The 13903-nt window shown below is 42.5% G+C and overlaps 2 protein-coding genes across 4 annotated transcripts in view; both read right to left on the bottom strand.

Annotated features, from left to right (window-relative positions):
* LOC134179050 (coiled-coil domain-containing protein 178-like) overlaps positions 1–6845 on the bottom strand; it is a 36247-nt gene extending 29402 nt beyond the window's left edge. Inside the window, exons 1-7 of one of the 3 annotated variants that reach the window (XM_062645953.1) lie at positions 6539–6845; positions 6372–6436; positions 6078–6138; positions 5909–6007; positions 5113–5164; positions 1983–2052; positions 1851–1913 (exon numbers count right to left, since the gene is read on the bottom strand). In XM_062645953.1, coding sequence (XP_062501937.1) covers positions 1851–1913; positions 1983–2052; positions 5113–5164; positions 5909–6007; positions 6078–6138; positions 6372–6436; positions 6539–6839 — 711 coding nt within the window. In that variant the 5' untranslated portion in view covers positions 6840–6845. Of the gene's footprint in view, positions 1–1850; positions 1914–1982; positions 2053–5112; positions 5165–5908; positions 6008–6077; positions 6139–6371 lie in introns of all 3 variants that reach the window. The other 2 variants (XM_062645954.1, XM_062645952.1) reach the window with 2 other exon arrangements.
* A 742-nt stretch (positions 6846–7587) lies between these two features.
* LOC134178568 (uncharacterized) lies at positions 7588–9073 on the bottom strand. Its single transcript, XM_062645440.1, has 2 exons — positions 8543–9073; positions 7588–7827 (listed from the first exon to the last, which is right to left on the bottom strand). Exons 1-2 carry the CDS (start codon positions 9071–9073, stop codon positions 7588–7590), a joined length of 771 nt encoding a protein of 256 aa, XP_062501424.1.
* Between the last annotated feature and the right edge of the window lie 4830 nt (positions 9074–13903).

Here is a 13903-nt window from a genome sequence, read left to right on the forward strand (position 1 = left end):
AATGATGGGTGGTGTCTAGGGATGGATATGTACTTATGACATTTATGCTCATCTCCTACATCACAATCCTTTTACCTAAAAAATAAAAAAACATTTTGAGAAAATGATGGGTATGTAGGGATGGGTATGTACTTACTCATGCTCATCTCCTACATCACAATCTTTTTACCTAAATTAATTAAAACACAGCAGTCGTGTGTGACACTCACAGTACTGGATTGTGATGTAGGAGATGAGCATGAGTAAGTACATACCCATCCCTACATACCCATCATTTTCTCAAAATGTTTTTTTTATTTTGTTATGTGGTAATCGTAACTCCACTATAAAATGCCACTACCTCCTAAAGAGGCCTTCTATAAACGTGCTAACAACTTTGTCGACTTAAGTGATGATAATTCAATATTGCAGCAATCTACTGATAATGGTAGCAACTGCTTCAAGACATGACGACAACAATCTTTGTTCAGAGAGCTATGGCCTTGACCCGAGTACTCATTATTAAATTGTCTTGAGATTTTGGTGAGATCTTCAGGCAAGATGTTCAGGCAAAATCTTCATATTCTGAAATTTCATATTGATATGCTAAAGCCTAGTTCACAATACGACGCTGACGTTGACGTTGACGCTGACGATGACGCTGGACGTTGACGCTGACGCTGACGATGACGCTGGACGTTGACGCTGACGCTGACGTTGTACCATTCACAATATTTTTCCGTGAGCGTCAGGAGACGTTGGTCAGCACCTGTCTGGATACTCGAGCGTTGAGCGCATGCTTAACCCACGTTATTGTAACACCACGTGTGTATCGTAGATGGACGAAGAAATTGTAATTCTTCTACTTCTCATTCGTCGCCGTAGGCGTAGAGCTAGAGAATATCAACAACAGCAAATGTGGGTCAGACCAATCTTTCAACGAAGGCGGCAACAGGGAGAATTTTAGATGTACGCGCCAAAGACACGGATAACTCCGCACGCTGTCAATTAGACCCTCCATGCGAAATCCGGGATTTGATAAGACTGTTCTTTGATTTGTAGAAAGTAATCACGTGTTTTCCGGTTACGTTGGTACACTTCCGGAATCGACGCTAGAGTTGAACTCGAGTCAACTCCAGCGTCAAGAACGCTGAACGAACGCTGTGACGAACGTCGTCGACGTTGACATGTTCACAATACGACGCTCATGCCAGCGTCATCGTCATCGTCAGCGTCATCGTCAGCATCAACGTCAGCGTCGTATTGTGAACTAGGCTTAAGCCATTCAAAAGATAGTGCTCACACACACACACACACACACACACACACACACACACACACACACACGTACACACACACCAGACTTGTCAACCTGTGGTAACCAAAAAGAGGGATTCTACAGCAATGCAGGAGAATGCGGAAAACTGTTTAAGCAGCAACCATTTTTCTAATATCAACTAAATTAAAGATCTTCCATCTGAACAGAAGGGGAGACTGCCACGTGCAATCTGAATGGGAACACAAGTGCAGCACACGTGATTTACTAGCTTCGCACCCCATCACCCTCGCATTCATTAGAGTGTACGGGATACTGGATTGGTAACCGTAGTAATGTTCATAATTTCTAATTTCTGTGCCCTGGATTGAAAGCAATAATTGAATATTAAGGACGACAAAGATGCGGGAGATTTGCGGTCAAATGCGGACAAGCAGGAGAAGGGCCTAAATGTGGGAGTCTCCTGCATCGTGCGAGAAAGTTGACAACTCTGATGTCACACACGCACGTGCCTCTGAAACCCTTACAACCTCGCTACAGGTTGTAAACTTGCATTTTCTAAACTATCACTTGCTACAATACATCACATGACAACCTCCGCCTTTTTGTCTTCTGTCTCTAACAATAGCTTCTGTGCTTGATTCAAACAATCTAAAGTCTGCATGTATAATTGCCGTTTATCACAATAGGCACAATAACACAACTTTCTGAGTGCACATGAACTGACCTCATTCAGTTCATGTTTAATGTTTCCCACTGCTTCTTCCTCTCTGATTACTTTCCTCTCCAGTTGTGGACTAAACATGCATGACATAGTGACCACAAGCAAGCAACTGAAACTTGTAATAATTATTCTTAATAATCATACAGCAGATAGTGATTTTACTTCCAATAAGAAAATCACCACTCTGCTTATTAAATAATACAAACCTACAATGTAAGTGCCATAAAAATCATTCCTATAAATGTGACACCAATTTAAGGCAATCAAACACACCAATTTGAAAATTTGTGAAATGTAAGTACACTGCACTGTATCTTTCTACAAATGTTTCATGTAGGAAAATGTTTCTTGTTGCCTAATTATAGCTAGTATGCAGTCTATCATTAAAGGCACATAACCTTGCTTTCATGCCCCTATATAGCCTGTATACTCTCATCTCTCAAACCCATTCTGTGTACACTGTACTCGATCTCATCTCTTAAACAATACAACTATTTTCTCCAAGTCGGCAGAGAAAACAAGATGAATTATTTATAGCAAAAAGCAATAAAGTGACCCAATAACTGAGTGTCATGACAAGATTTGAGTTTTCTTGGTATGCTATGATAAGACAAATGCTACAAATGTCTACAAATACACATACATGCAGTATAGTAAAAGAAATTGTTTATTCTGATTCTTCTTGTATCACTTTAAATGTCTATTTCTTAGGTGCTTAAAGGTGCATGGTCATACTAGAGCATGCACATTTCATTGCTTTCATTGCTAACAAATTCAACACTGCGTAACCGTAAAGCCCTGGGTGCTCTGAAGGCAAAGCTGACTGAAGTCTTTTTATAGCCTGAATTGGAAAGATCAAGACTTTGCAGCAAGAGAATGAGGTATATATATATATATATATATATATATATATATATATATATATATATATATATATATGTCAGTGTTCTCCCCAGAATATCTCAAAGGCATGGAGGTGTAGGCATGGCTAAATGGAATGCACTTGTGGGCGTGGTTGGTTCAAATGTGGGCGTGGTCATCTGAGTGGGATTTCCTGGCTTTGTGGTGCAGTGCTAAAGCAACATAGGGTGCTTGTGTTTGGTCTAAAATGTTAGCTGTACAATATTTCTATGCGTGGACAGAGTACAACACAACCCTTTATCGCCTCGCTTTTCATCCGGGCTACTTTGTAATCTGCATACATGTCAAAACCTGCATCTCCCAATATAATCCATGCCAATACAAATCACAAAATCGATTGTAATAGCTTTAGTTAGTAACTTAGCACTAGTAGACAAGTTCGCTAAGCAGTCGGTGACAATTTTACATGCCGATATCGATGCTAGAGGTAGAGACGTGCACATGCACAGCGTATCGGCATGTTCACCGAGATCTACAAGATTTGTGAAACTGCAAACGTGTTTACACTAACCTGACCAATGCATTCACTAACTTAGGCTTTGGGCCGATGCCGTTCAAGCACGTTTTGGCATCTGTAATCAGTGCATTGTCTTACATCCTGTGAAGGGTAACGCTTCCAAAATCGGCTTCCGTAGGTGCCAAAAACGCCACTAGAAGAACGAGAAATTGGGCTATCACTTCAACAACACAATTCGACGCATTGATGTACTTTGCCTTGCGACTTTGTATTCTCTCAACGCACCAATAACTACTCCAAAGCACAAACAGCTGCCGAGGGCATGACTCACATACGGATTGGAATGTGGGCGAATACACCACCAAATGACGTCGGATCGGATTCGAAAAACGTCATAAGTATATTTGGGACATAGCAATCTCTATGACGTTGCTTTTGGACTTCCACAGCAACAGGTGTTTTATTCCTAGATATAAGAACCCAAACCACTGGTCTCCCTTTTCTTGCCTAGCACATAGATAGTAAGGCGTGGCGGGCATAAGTCAAGGCGTGGCGGCTCTAGCCAAGGAATGGCAGGAATGGGCGTGTCCTTGTAAAATTTAGCCAGGGCGTGCCTGTCATGTCTTGAGATGCCTGGGGAGAACACTGTATATATATATATATATATATATATATATATATATATATATATATATATATATATATATATGTATATAGGTTTTTGAATTTTTCGTCTAAAATCTCAATTCTGCAAAATTGAAGTTGAAACACTGCAGTTTGGTAAAATTCGACAAGCCCTTGGCACTTTGAGCCAGGTCAGGTTTCCTTGTTCTAAGCATGTGACATGTGTGTAAAACATTGCAGCTCTTTGTTACTTAATTAATTTCAGATGTCTTGATGTCCAACTGACAGTCTAAAGCATTATGTCCATGCAGTCTAGGAATGAGATCAGTTACAGTTTCAACTCTACAAGAATTCAGCTAATAAAGTTCAAAACTTAAAAGAGAGCAGAGAACTTTCACAAATATAAAAGTGACGTTTTGATAATAGTACATCAAGAATGCAATTTACGTTTTGTGTATGTATCATCTGCTATGTCATGACTCTGCCTCCCTATGGTTTAGAACCAAACATGATGATGCTGAAGACAGTTCAAGTTCAGAAGCCACTACTAGCTAACCTAGATTGAGATGCAGATGCAGGCTATAGACATCCCACATGTTAGACTGGGATTGCACACAACAGGAGAATGGTATAGTTGGCGCTTTGTTAACCACTGTTAAGTAGATCTTAGTTCCTAAGAGCTAAGCAATAAACAAGCACAGCAGTTTGCAATCTGTGTTTTTGTTAGGTAGAACCAAATTTACTCATGTACTGCAATATCAGTGAGAAAGTAAGCTATTCACATGTCATCATTGCTACAGGTGACATGCTCCAAGTTGGGATCATAACTTCTGTGTCAAGAAAGAGTCTTATTAATTAACTAAGAAAGGTACTAACAGAATCAGGTCAGTTAGTACTATCATCAAAATATCACCTGTAGACTTGTAGGATTTTCTAATAATTTCTTGTCTAGCCATAGATAGGGACAATTTTGAGCCTTTTTAGATACTCCCAAAGTACATAAACAGTTTGCTGCAATTTCCAAAATGTATTTATATTTTGTATAATCTTTAGAAAATAAAAGCTACTGTCTCAGTCATAACCTTCATCTTTAGTTATACATGCAAGCATTTGACAGAGAAGTGAACATACCATTGTTCTCGTAAAAAATAAACATCTTCTTTCATCTTCTGATTTTGGTTGGCTACAAATGCAGAACAAATAAATTGAAAAGTCACTGTAATCAGAAATACTGTTAAATCCCTTATAATACTGCTGTATATTACGTCCAACTTGTGTATGTTGTGCATGTGTGTGTGTGTGTGTGTGTGTGTGTGTGTGTGTGTGTGTGTGTGTGTGTGGTGTGTGTGTTTGTGTGTGCAGTCAGTTCTAGACAAAATTTCAATCTGGCAAGGCTAAGTGCCACCAAACAGGGCATTCACGAGAAATTAAGGCAACCTGTTCTACTCTTGGATTCTATCATGTGTGACTGTCGCCGACCTTCATCTTCATCCTTACGTGCACTAGCTACCACTTACTTGTGTATCCTTCCTATTAATCACAACTTTCTTTACCCTAACGGGACATGTTGTACACAGAGAGTTTCACATTGGTTTTCTGTAGTTGTAAGACCAGTGTATTGTTCAGTTGGATCTTGTGCTGTTGTACATCATCAACATCGCTAGTAACGATATCTAATAACAGCTTGTCATTCAAGAAAATCTTATTATGCATTTTAATTTAGTACATTTAAGAGTTGTGCGAACAATACAAACATACAATGCATATGAAAACATGTGGATTTACAGTACCTTGTAGAAAAAGTTAAATGTGCGAATGTAACCATCTGTCTCTTTGTCTGTCTGTCTGTCTTAATTGCTACCTCATTAATTGGTCCACTTGCTAAAAGTCTTCATTTCAAATGAAATAGGTGTTACAATTGACTAACCAGCAACTTTAGCAGCTGATTGCCTCCTGCTTTGTACTCTACCCTGATAGGATAGGTGCCATTGCAACTCAGCGATATCCATAGCACATGCCTCGTGTTCTGCCATCAATACAGTAACAATTACAAAAATTATAAAATCCACAATCTCCAATAGGCTGCACAAACACACCTTGCTGTACAGATTCTGGTAGATCTTGCAACCGTTTCTGTTGTAGTTTACCAACCTTATCCTGAGTAAAATAGTACGTAATTATCGCACCCACATGACTCAGTTCATGTAAGTGACTATGTGCTTACACACACACACACACACACACGCACGCACGCACGCACGCACGCACGCACGCACGCACGCACGCGCGCGCGCGCGCACACACACACACACACACACACACACACACACACACAGCAAGAACGCAACCAAGCATGCACGCACGCAAGCACCAGCGTGCACATCACGCACCTTCAGTTCTTTACATCGATGTCGCTCTTCTACCAATTTTTCTTCTGTAACACGCCTATCATCGTCTAATCGTACCAACAAATCTTTTATCTCATCAAAATCTAATTCTGGCAGGATCGTCGTGTCCAAGACCGACCCTTTGTCAACCATCGCGTTATGTGTTTGACCTGTCCCAGTTGATATTCCACACACCTCTAGTCTCGAATGATACATTCTAGTAGAGCTACAACTGGCCATACTGAAACTCTCCAGAGACAAAAAACCACCTGCGGATACTTTTTTCCCTTCATCACTTGTCTCTATAATCACTGGCGATTTCACATAGAGTCCATCAGCGTATTGTAACAGTCTGTCTCGAAGACGCTGCAGGTGGGCAGCAGCTTTACTAATGCATGACGCAAACGGAGCTGCATTATTACAACTGCGCTGGCGAACAAGGAATAAAACGTCGGGTTCAAAACTTCCCATGTCATAACGTTTCCATCGCAACAAGAAACTATGCATACCCGGATATACACAATTTCCTCGGAGTTCCAAATTGTTCGCCAAGACTTTTACCTAGATTACTAAATAGTCTAGCGTATAACCAGTGTAGTAAGGTATATACACTTAGTATATGCATTATGAATGATATAGGCCTACAAGAGTTATTTGTACACTACAGTTGTCACAGGATCAGACATATGCAGGACCTCCAGAGGCGTCAGACAGAATTAAGCTCCCCAGGAGAAACTGTCAGTGTCCTAGAATATGTTCTACATTCGGGTGACTTGTCCTAGGAAGTTACATCCTGTTCCAGGACAATAGCTCCGAAAGTATGAAATCTCATTATGTTATCTAGAGCCATTGGTCTTTTGTAAAACTGCAGGTAGCTATACGTGCAGTTGAACTATTGAATAATTTACAAGCACACGGACAATTAAAATGGCTAACCACTATAACTGAACTCTTGTCTGTGAAGAACGTTTTACGTTATTTCTATTAGGAGCGATACGTATTATTAGTTGTTAGCTATTAATTTATCGTGTATACATCTATCTCACTAACCCCTTCTAATTTATTATAAGTGTATATCTGAAGAATTCTCATGAAAAATTCGTTCGGAGTTATATCCCGTTCAATTATATCCCGTTCGGAGAAATTAGAAGGGATCAAGTATGCCATCCGGGCAGCAAAATCTGGGAAGTCGCAAATCTGGGAAGTCACGTGCAGGTACTTACTCACCCTTGACTCGCGTGCCGATGACTTCGAATCTTGCTCTTCTCGCGTTTTTCGGTAGAAATCGACACACTTCCCGTGTACCGCTCGGTGCAGAAAACGCGTAGGTCGGATTCGGTGCAAATGCAATCAGAATTTGGAGAAAAACGTATGTTCTAGGACCGGCTTCAAACGGCAAGAAATCGTCGATCGGCGGAAGCGTTGCGAAGGACGACGACGCGTACAGTCCACACGGAACCTGTGCGTGCGTTCAAATGAACCGGAATGTGTAGCGTTCACGTCGTCGAGAAATTTTACGCGGGGGTCGATCCCTCGAAAGGTGACCCCTGCAATCTGGAGAAATCGGGCCATTCACTGTCGGCCGGTACAGGTTCGGCGTGCGCGGGTCAAATTCGGTGGAGATGGGACTCTGGACGGCGGAGGTACGACCGGCTATGCGTACAAACAGACAGACAGCTCTCTTATATAGATTCTGAACCCGTTCGTTGCACGGGCTATTAGCAAGCGAAAGTTACAATATCTATGGTTATTTCTTCCATATACCCGCTGCACTTTTTACCGGTACACGTACTAAGTCCTAGCAGTATGAATGGCAACACACGTCAGTAGGTATCTGACTCTCTCTGAGCGTGTTTGGTGGCTTTTAAAAATGCCAGTTTTTGTAGATTTGTGGAATAACTTTATTTCACTGTAGTAGTGCTTTTGCATAGACTTTTTTGTTTTCCTTCAGGTGCGTAGACAAAAAGACTGTCAGTTTGGCCAACTCTCGAACATGCAACATACAACTGACCCGTTGGAAAGCAAAGCAAATCCAAATTAATTCCTATTACTTTTAGTGATTGGCCCTGTGCTTTATTGATGGCTATCGTAAAACAGACACGCATAGAAAACCGCAACCTCCGGAATTGGAAGGGTGTGTCTGAAGGAATTAGCAGAATTCTTGGAATGAATACATTTTTATTTTTTCCTTGTCCAGTCAGTATGGTGGCTTGTGCCATAATCTGTTTGATAATTAGTCTTGTGCCATTACAAAGCTTGGGCGCATCCAAATTTCGAAGAAGTATAACTGTGCAGCCAACTTTTAGTTTAAGCTTATGCGATGGCATGCCTGAAGGTTCCAAAGCGTTCAAGAACTCAGTTGAATACTGCACAGCCTCTGTTGCGTCCACAACAGTGCCGATAGACTTCAAAAACCTTCTCATATCCAGATAGTTGCAGCAACAACTTGGTGTTAATGGTATTGACCATGTCATTTCGTGGTGCGAGAATAACACGTTCACAGAGCAGCTATGATTCTTGTAGTTTTGATCCAAGTTTGGAAAACCCTTTTTGTACAGGGCCTCAACATTCTCTACCACTTGACCTAAGCCAGGAGGTAAGCTTATTAGGCCTTCACAATCAACAGACAGTTCTCCATTGCCAACTTCTAGAAGCAGTGATGCAAAGTTATCCGCAGATGTGTCTCCTAGCAAGTGCACTCGCATGTTGGTAAACAGAGTAACTGTTTGGACATGTTGCCAAAGAAGAGATTGAAACAAGCAGACAGCTAATCAGCTGGAGTTCCTTTGAGACTACAGGCAGAGTTTGCCGAAAATCGCCCGCAAGAAGAATACTGACGCCACCAAAAGTGTTTTTCGTCCTGTAATGTCTCTCAAAGTGCGATCCAGTGCCTCAAATGCCAGTTTATGTGCCATGGCACTCTCATCCCAAACAATAAGTTGGCAATCTTTCAAAACATTTGCTGCATCAGAGTGCCCTTACTAATGTTACATGTTGGTGTTTCCATGTGGGTCAGGTGTAGTGGAAGTTTGAATGCAGAATGAGCAGTCCTGCCTCCATTAAGCAGTGTAGCGGCAATGCCTGATGATGCCACTGCAATGGCAATCTTTCAAATCTGCCTCACGTTGGCTAGGAGAATGTTCAATAGAAACGTCTTACCGGTACCACTGGGTGCATCAAGGAACGCGATACCACCAGATCCAGTTTGCACCTTTTGTAACATAATCTGATAGCCAGCGGATTGGTCAGGGACTAACAGGGACTCATTGCTCGAAAAATGTACCTTGCTAGTTCTTCTTGGTTGTAGCTCGTCTCTCGTATCAGGTCCCTGGATATGCGCACCTGCTGATATCGTTGAGGAGTCGGCATACCATACGTTTGGAGATCTTTACCTCCTAAACTGAGAATCTTGTTTTCTAATAGGATCAGTGCTTTATTGAAGATGTCGTCATTAAAGTAAACTTGTGCGCTAGGATTCTGATGGCGTATTTATACCTTGCAAACCACGCAAATAGAAAATATTAGTATGCAAACATTGTACAGGAAATTTTATACTGTACATAGATCACAAAGTGGTCTCACCTGCAGCAGTATATCTTCTGCCAAGCTCTCCTTGTGTGTGTTCCACAGACTCCTTGGGCTGCCAAGCCCACATGTAACAATCATAAAACTGAAGAGGGTTCTCAGCATGCATGGAGAACGACTGACGGCAGCTTCATGAAAGGTTGCATTTCAGTGACCGTTGTCATCAAGAAGACCTCTCATAGAGCATGCCTCTCTGAATGTTGCACATTCCCTTTGATCGGCTATTCGCAGATCTCTAAAAGATGCTGGTCCTTTAACAACGTGAAGTAGAAGGCGCAAGCAGAAACATTCAAACGCGCTGGGATGGACAGTATATACTCTACCAATAGTATCACAGGACTTGACTCCGGGATGGCCCTCCACTTGCATGCCCTGGATACGTCGCTTCTACATCTTGCTGGTCTTATCCCATCGGTAATACTGTGGCACATCACAGTACAGTACGGTCCTTGCAAATTCTTCAAGGTGGTCTTGGGCAGTTGCTTAACTTCTCTCTTATATTAGCCTCATTGAAATACACACGTTGACCGTTCTCCAAGTGAACACTCAGATGCTGCACTGATGGGTACCGCTGATGAATCGGGAAGTCGAGAATACGCCATGTTGCTTCACTGCTGCAGGTGTGTCTTCCAATCTCGTACCTTGAAACCTGATTCCTTTTCATTCCTTGCCGTTCAACCCCAAATACTGCCTGATCACTACCTTTGTTGACGTATTTACATATGTGCTTGATCGATTTCACTGTATTGCAGTACTCAACATTAATGTATGCATTGAATATCTTTGACATGATAGGGCAATAGCGGACCACCCACTTGTTGTCAATTTCCACTTCGCTGCAACCTGAGACTGTCGCTTTCGCTGGAAAGCCACCATCTCCCGCCCTTCTTCTGCGGTAAAGTGGGTACACATTGTGCCCTGTCTGAGTATCCTGGAGAAGCTCTTTTGGATATCGTTTTGTACACTTGCCGTCTTTCATGCATGGTGAATTTCGGTTTAGTGCACCACATGGCCCGTGGATCATGTGCTTCTTGATGATGTTGTAGAGCACTGAGTCTTCTTCGGGGTTGGGTATCTCTGCACTAATAATAGGGTCGACATCAGCAGGGTGGAATTTCTCTTCAAGCCAGTGTCACCAGAATATGCGAATGGGGAAGGCCCCGCTTTTGCCACTCGATGGAGAACATGACAGCGTGTTGTGCCAAAGATAGCACCGTTGATTAGCAATTCCATTAGCTTTTTAAACTTCAGGAGGAAGACTCTGGCCAGAAGGTCGTGTCTGTCCTGGGATGTTTGTCCTCTCATCAGCTAATTTTTTTTATCTCCGGCCAAGAAGGGTTGAATGTAGAAGTTATAAACAGGTCAGGACGGCCGTACTTCTGACATACGCCATAGCATCTTGAGTTTTCTTATGCATGTGCAGTACCTGGCACCACTGGTGAAAGAAGATGGAAGAATGACTGCTCCGTCAGTTCCTTGGCTATTCTGGGTGAGAGCATCCTTTAGGTGGATGTAGCTGTCGACTCGCAATTTGCTCTGATTGTGGCGTACTTCCTCGACCTTAGCGTGCATATCGACTAAAAACCATGATTCTGTAGGCGTGGAAGTCCATGGCGGATACTTTCTTGTTGGTAGACAAACCTGTTCTTGGGTCAACTTGACGCAGTTCGAAATTATATCCATCTTCACAGCGACAAAAGAGTAGCGGGTACTGAAGCGCATCGTAGGATCTGTGGGTTCAGCGGCTCGTTGAAGCTGGTCGTTGCGCCTTTGCAGAACAATGTCACGCTTGTTGAACTGTTGGCTAACGCAACTTCATCTCTCAGTGGAGTGTTACATCGTCTTGGATATTCAATGGTTGGAGCGTTGTCTGGTCGAATTACTATGCGGTGCTCTGGTAGCTAGGTCCATCTTCTCTAGGGCAGTCTTGAAGCTTGCCACATAGTTGCTTACGTTGTGAAGTATCACCTGAAGAGACAAAATGATGTCAATCTTCACTCCAGGCACAGCTCTGCATTGTTTCTCAGCTTGCTCTTGTTCATCACACATAAAATAGATTTGCAGAAACTGTGGGTTTCTCCTGACTGAGGTTGCATGGCACCGATTCTGTGATAAACCTGGCCCTGAACTTTAAAGGTGGGCATAAATCTCTCCGTACTCTCTCCATAAGACTCTCTCCGTACATCCAAATCTTGTCATCTGGAACGCAGAGTTGTATTTTCTGATGTTATTAACCAATTCCTTTGATTTGTGATTCTCTAAGAGAAGCAAAGATTTTAGCGGCTCGGAAATGTTTGAGATAAGAGGAAAATTGACTTTCTCATTTCAGCAGCACATTCCCGGAATTCGCCGACCCATTTTAGGGCATGGCAATCCTGACACTTCTGGACATTGCTCCAATCTGTACATCAGCATGTCCGCTGTAAATCGAAGGGTCGTAGTAAAAGCTCTCTCTTCCATCGTTCAACTGTTGGTAAGTCTTGCCTGTCGCTGATCTGGCGTTTCCTTTTGTTGTGCTTGTTCAGTGCCTTCTCTATTAGCAGACAGTCTTGCCTGTCGCTGCTCTGGTGTCTCTTGTTGTCGTGCTCTTGCGGTTATTTCTCTGTTGGCAGACATTCTTGCTTGCCGCTGCTCTGGCGTTTTTAGTTCTCTCGCTCTGGCTGTTCTGTCATTGTTCATGGCTAGTCTCAACTCGCGGCTATTGGCTGTTTCTTCAGCTCTGTTGTCTCGTATTCTCTTCGCAGCCGACGTGCGACGTACAGTTAATTGACACGCGTTTTCTGGCTCTCATGTCGTTAGTAATCGATTCTTCTAGTGACTCATAGTTTGCAACTACATGATTCAGACGGCAGAGCAACTGCAGATGCGTCTGGCGAGTCACAAGATTACTCTAACGATCCTGCTGCTGCAGACGACTGCTGTGTATGAGGTACTAGAACTTTGATCAGAAAAATAGGACTCAATCTGTCTCTGCCTCTGCGCCATTAGCTACCTCGCTTGCCGGGCCTTACACAGATTTGCAAAAGTCACCGGCACACAAATTTCAATCCTTTACGTATACAATGAGCGCGGGGGCTTCAGTCCCCATCCCCGGCTTCCTACACCGGTGTTAGTTGCTTCTTCTGTTTTGTTGTGGCACTCATGCAGTGACTGCATGATGTTTTCTTTGGCACGTAAATGACACTTTTCTCTAATTTTCAACATTTTTAAATTATTTTAACTTCCACTTCATTGTGTTCCATTTCTACTTAATCGTGTTCCGCGATTCATCTTGTACACTGGTATCCGTATATCATCGTGTTCCGCGTTTCATACCAGTGTATAAGATGAAACGCGGAACACGATGAATTGGAAGTTAAAATAATTTAAAATTATTGAAAATTAGAGAAAAGTGTCATTTACGTGCCAAATAAAACATCATGCAGTAACTGCATGAGTGTCACAACAATATATCCCTGTCTTAGATAATTATCATCTTTTTCGCCATCACGATCCTCAAAGGCTGCATGACGTAATAACTGCATGCGTTTCTTGGAAAACGATTGTACAATAGAAAGAATGGACTGAACTGACTTATCCCTGAGTCTCCGTGCTGGTCTTGTAGCTAGCGTAGTAGAGTCTAATATCAATTATCGGACACTCCCCAATATCGACACTGGCGTACGGAAACCAGACGAAGATTTCATGTATCTAAGGCATGAATGAGAGAGTAGTCACACGGTAACACGGCGTCCTAGATTCAGCTTGATCACTTGGCGTATTGCTGTTCACGCCGGTGAAAATAGAACGTCCGCTGCTTTTCCCATATATCGGACACGCCCATCAAATAGCGGACAGCCGCCGGGTTTTGCTTTCGACGATATCACAGTTCACTGTCTGCACCTTGAAACTAGTTGTTGTGAGTAACACGTCCAACTGAGTTTTCAGGCCTTCTACTGAAACGCCGAGTC

This window comes from Corticium candelabrum, chromosome 4, assembly GCF_963422355.1.
Source record: "Corticium candelabrum chromosome 4, ooCorCand1.1, whole genome shotgun sequence".
Lineage (NCBI taxonomy): Eukaryota > Metazoa > Porifera > Homoscleromorpha > Homosclerophorida > Plakinidae > Corticium > Corticium candelabrum.

Coding starts and splice junctions, on each gene's coding strand:
- LOC134178568 (XM_062645440.1), bottom strand. CDS start 9,073: ATGCGAGTGCACTTGCTAGGAGACACATCTGCGGATAACTTTGCATCA. Junction 7,828..8,542: donor GACAAGGAAAAAATAAAAAT/GTATTCATTCCA, acceptor ACGCACGCACAG/GTTCCGTGTGGACTGTACGC.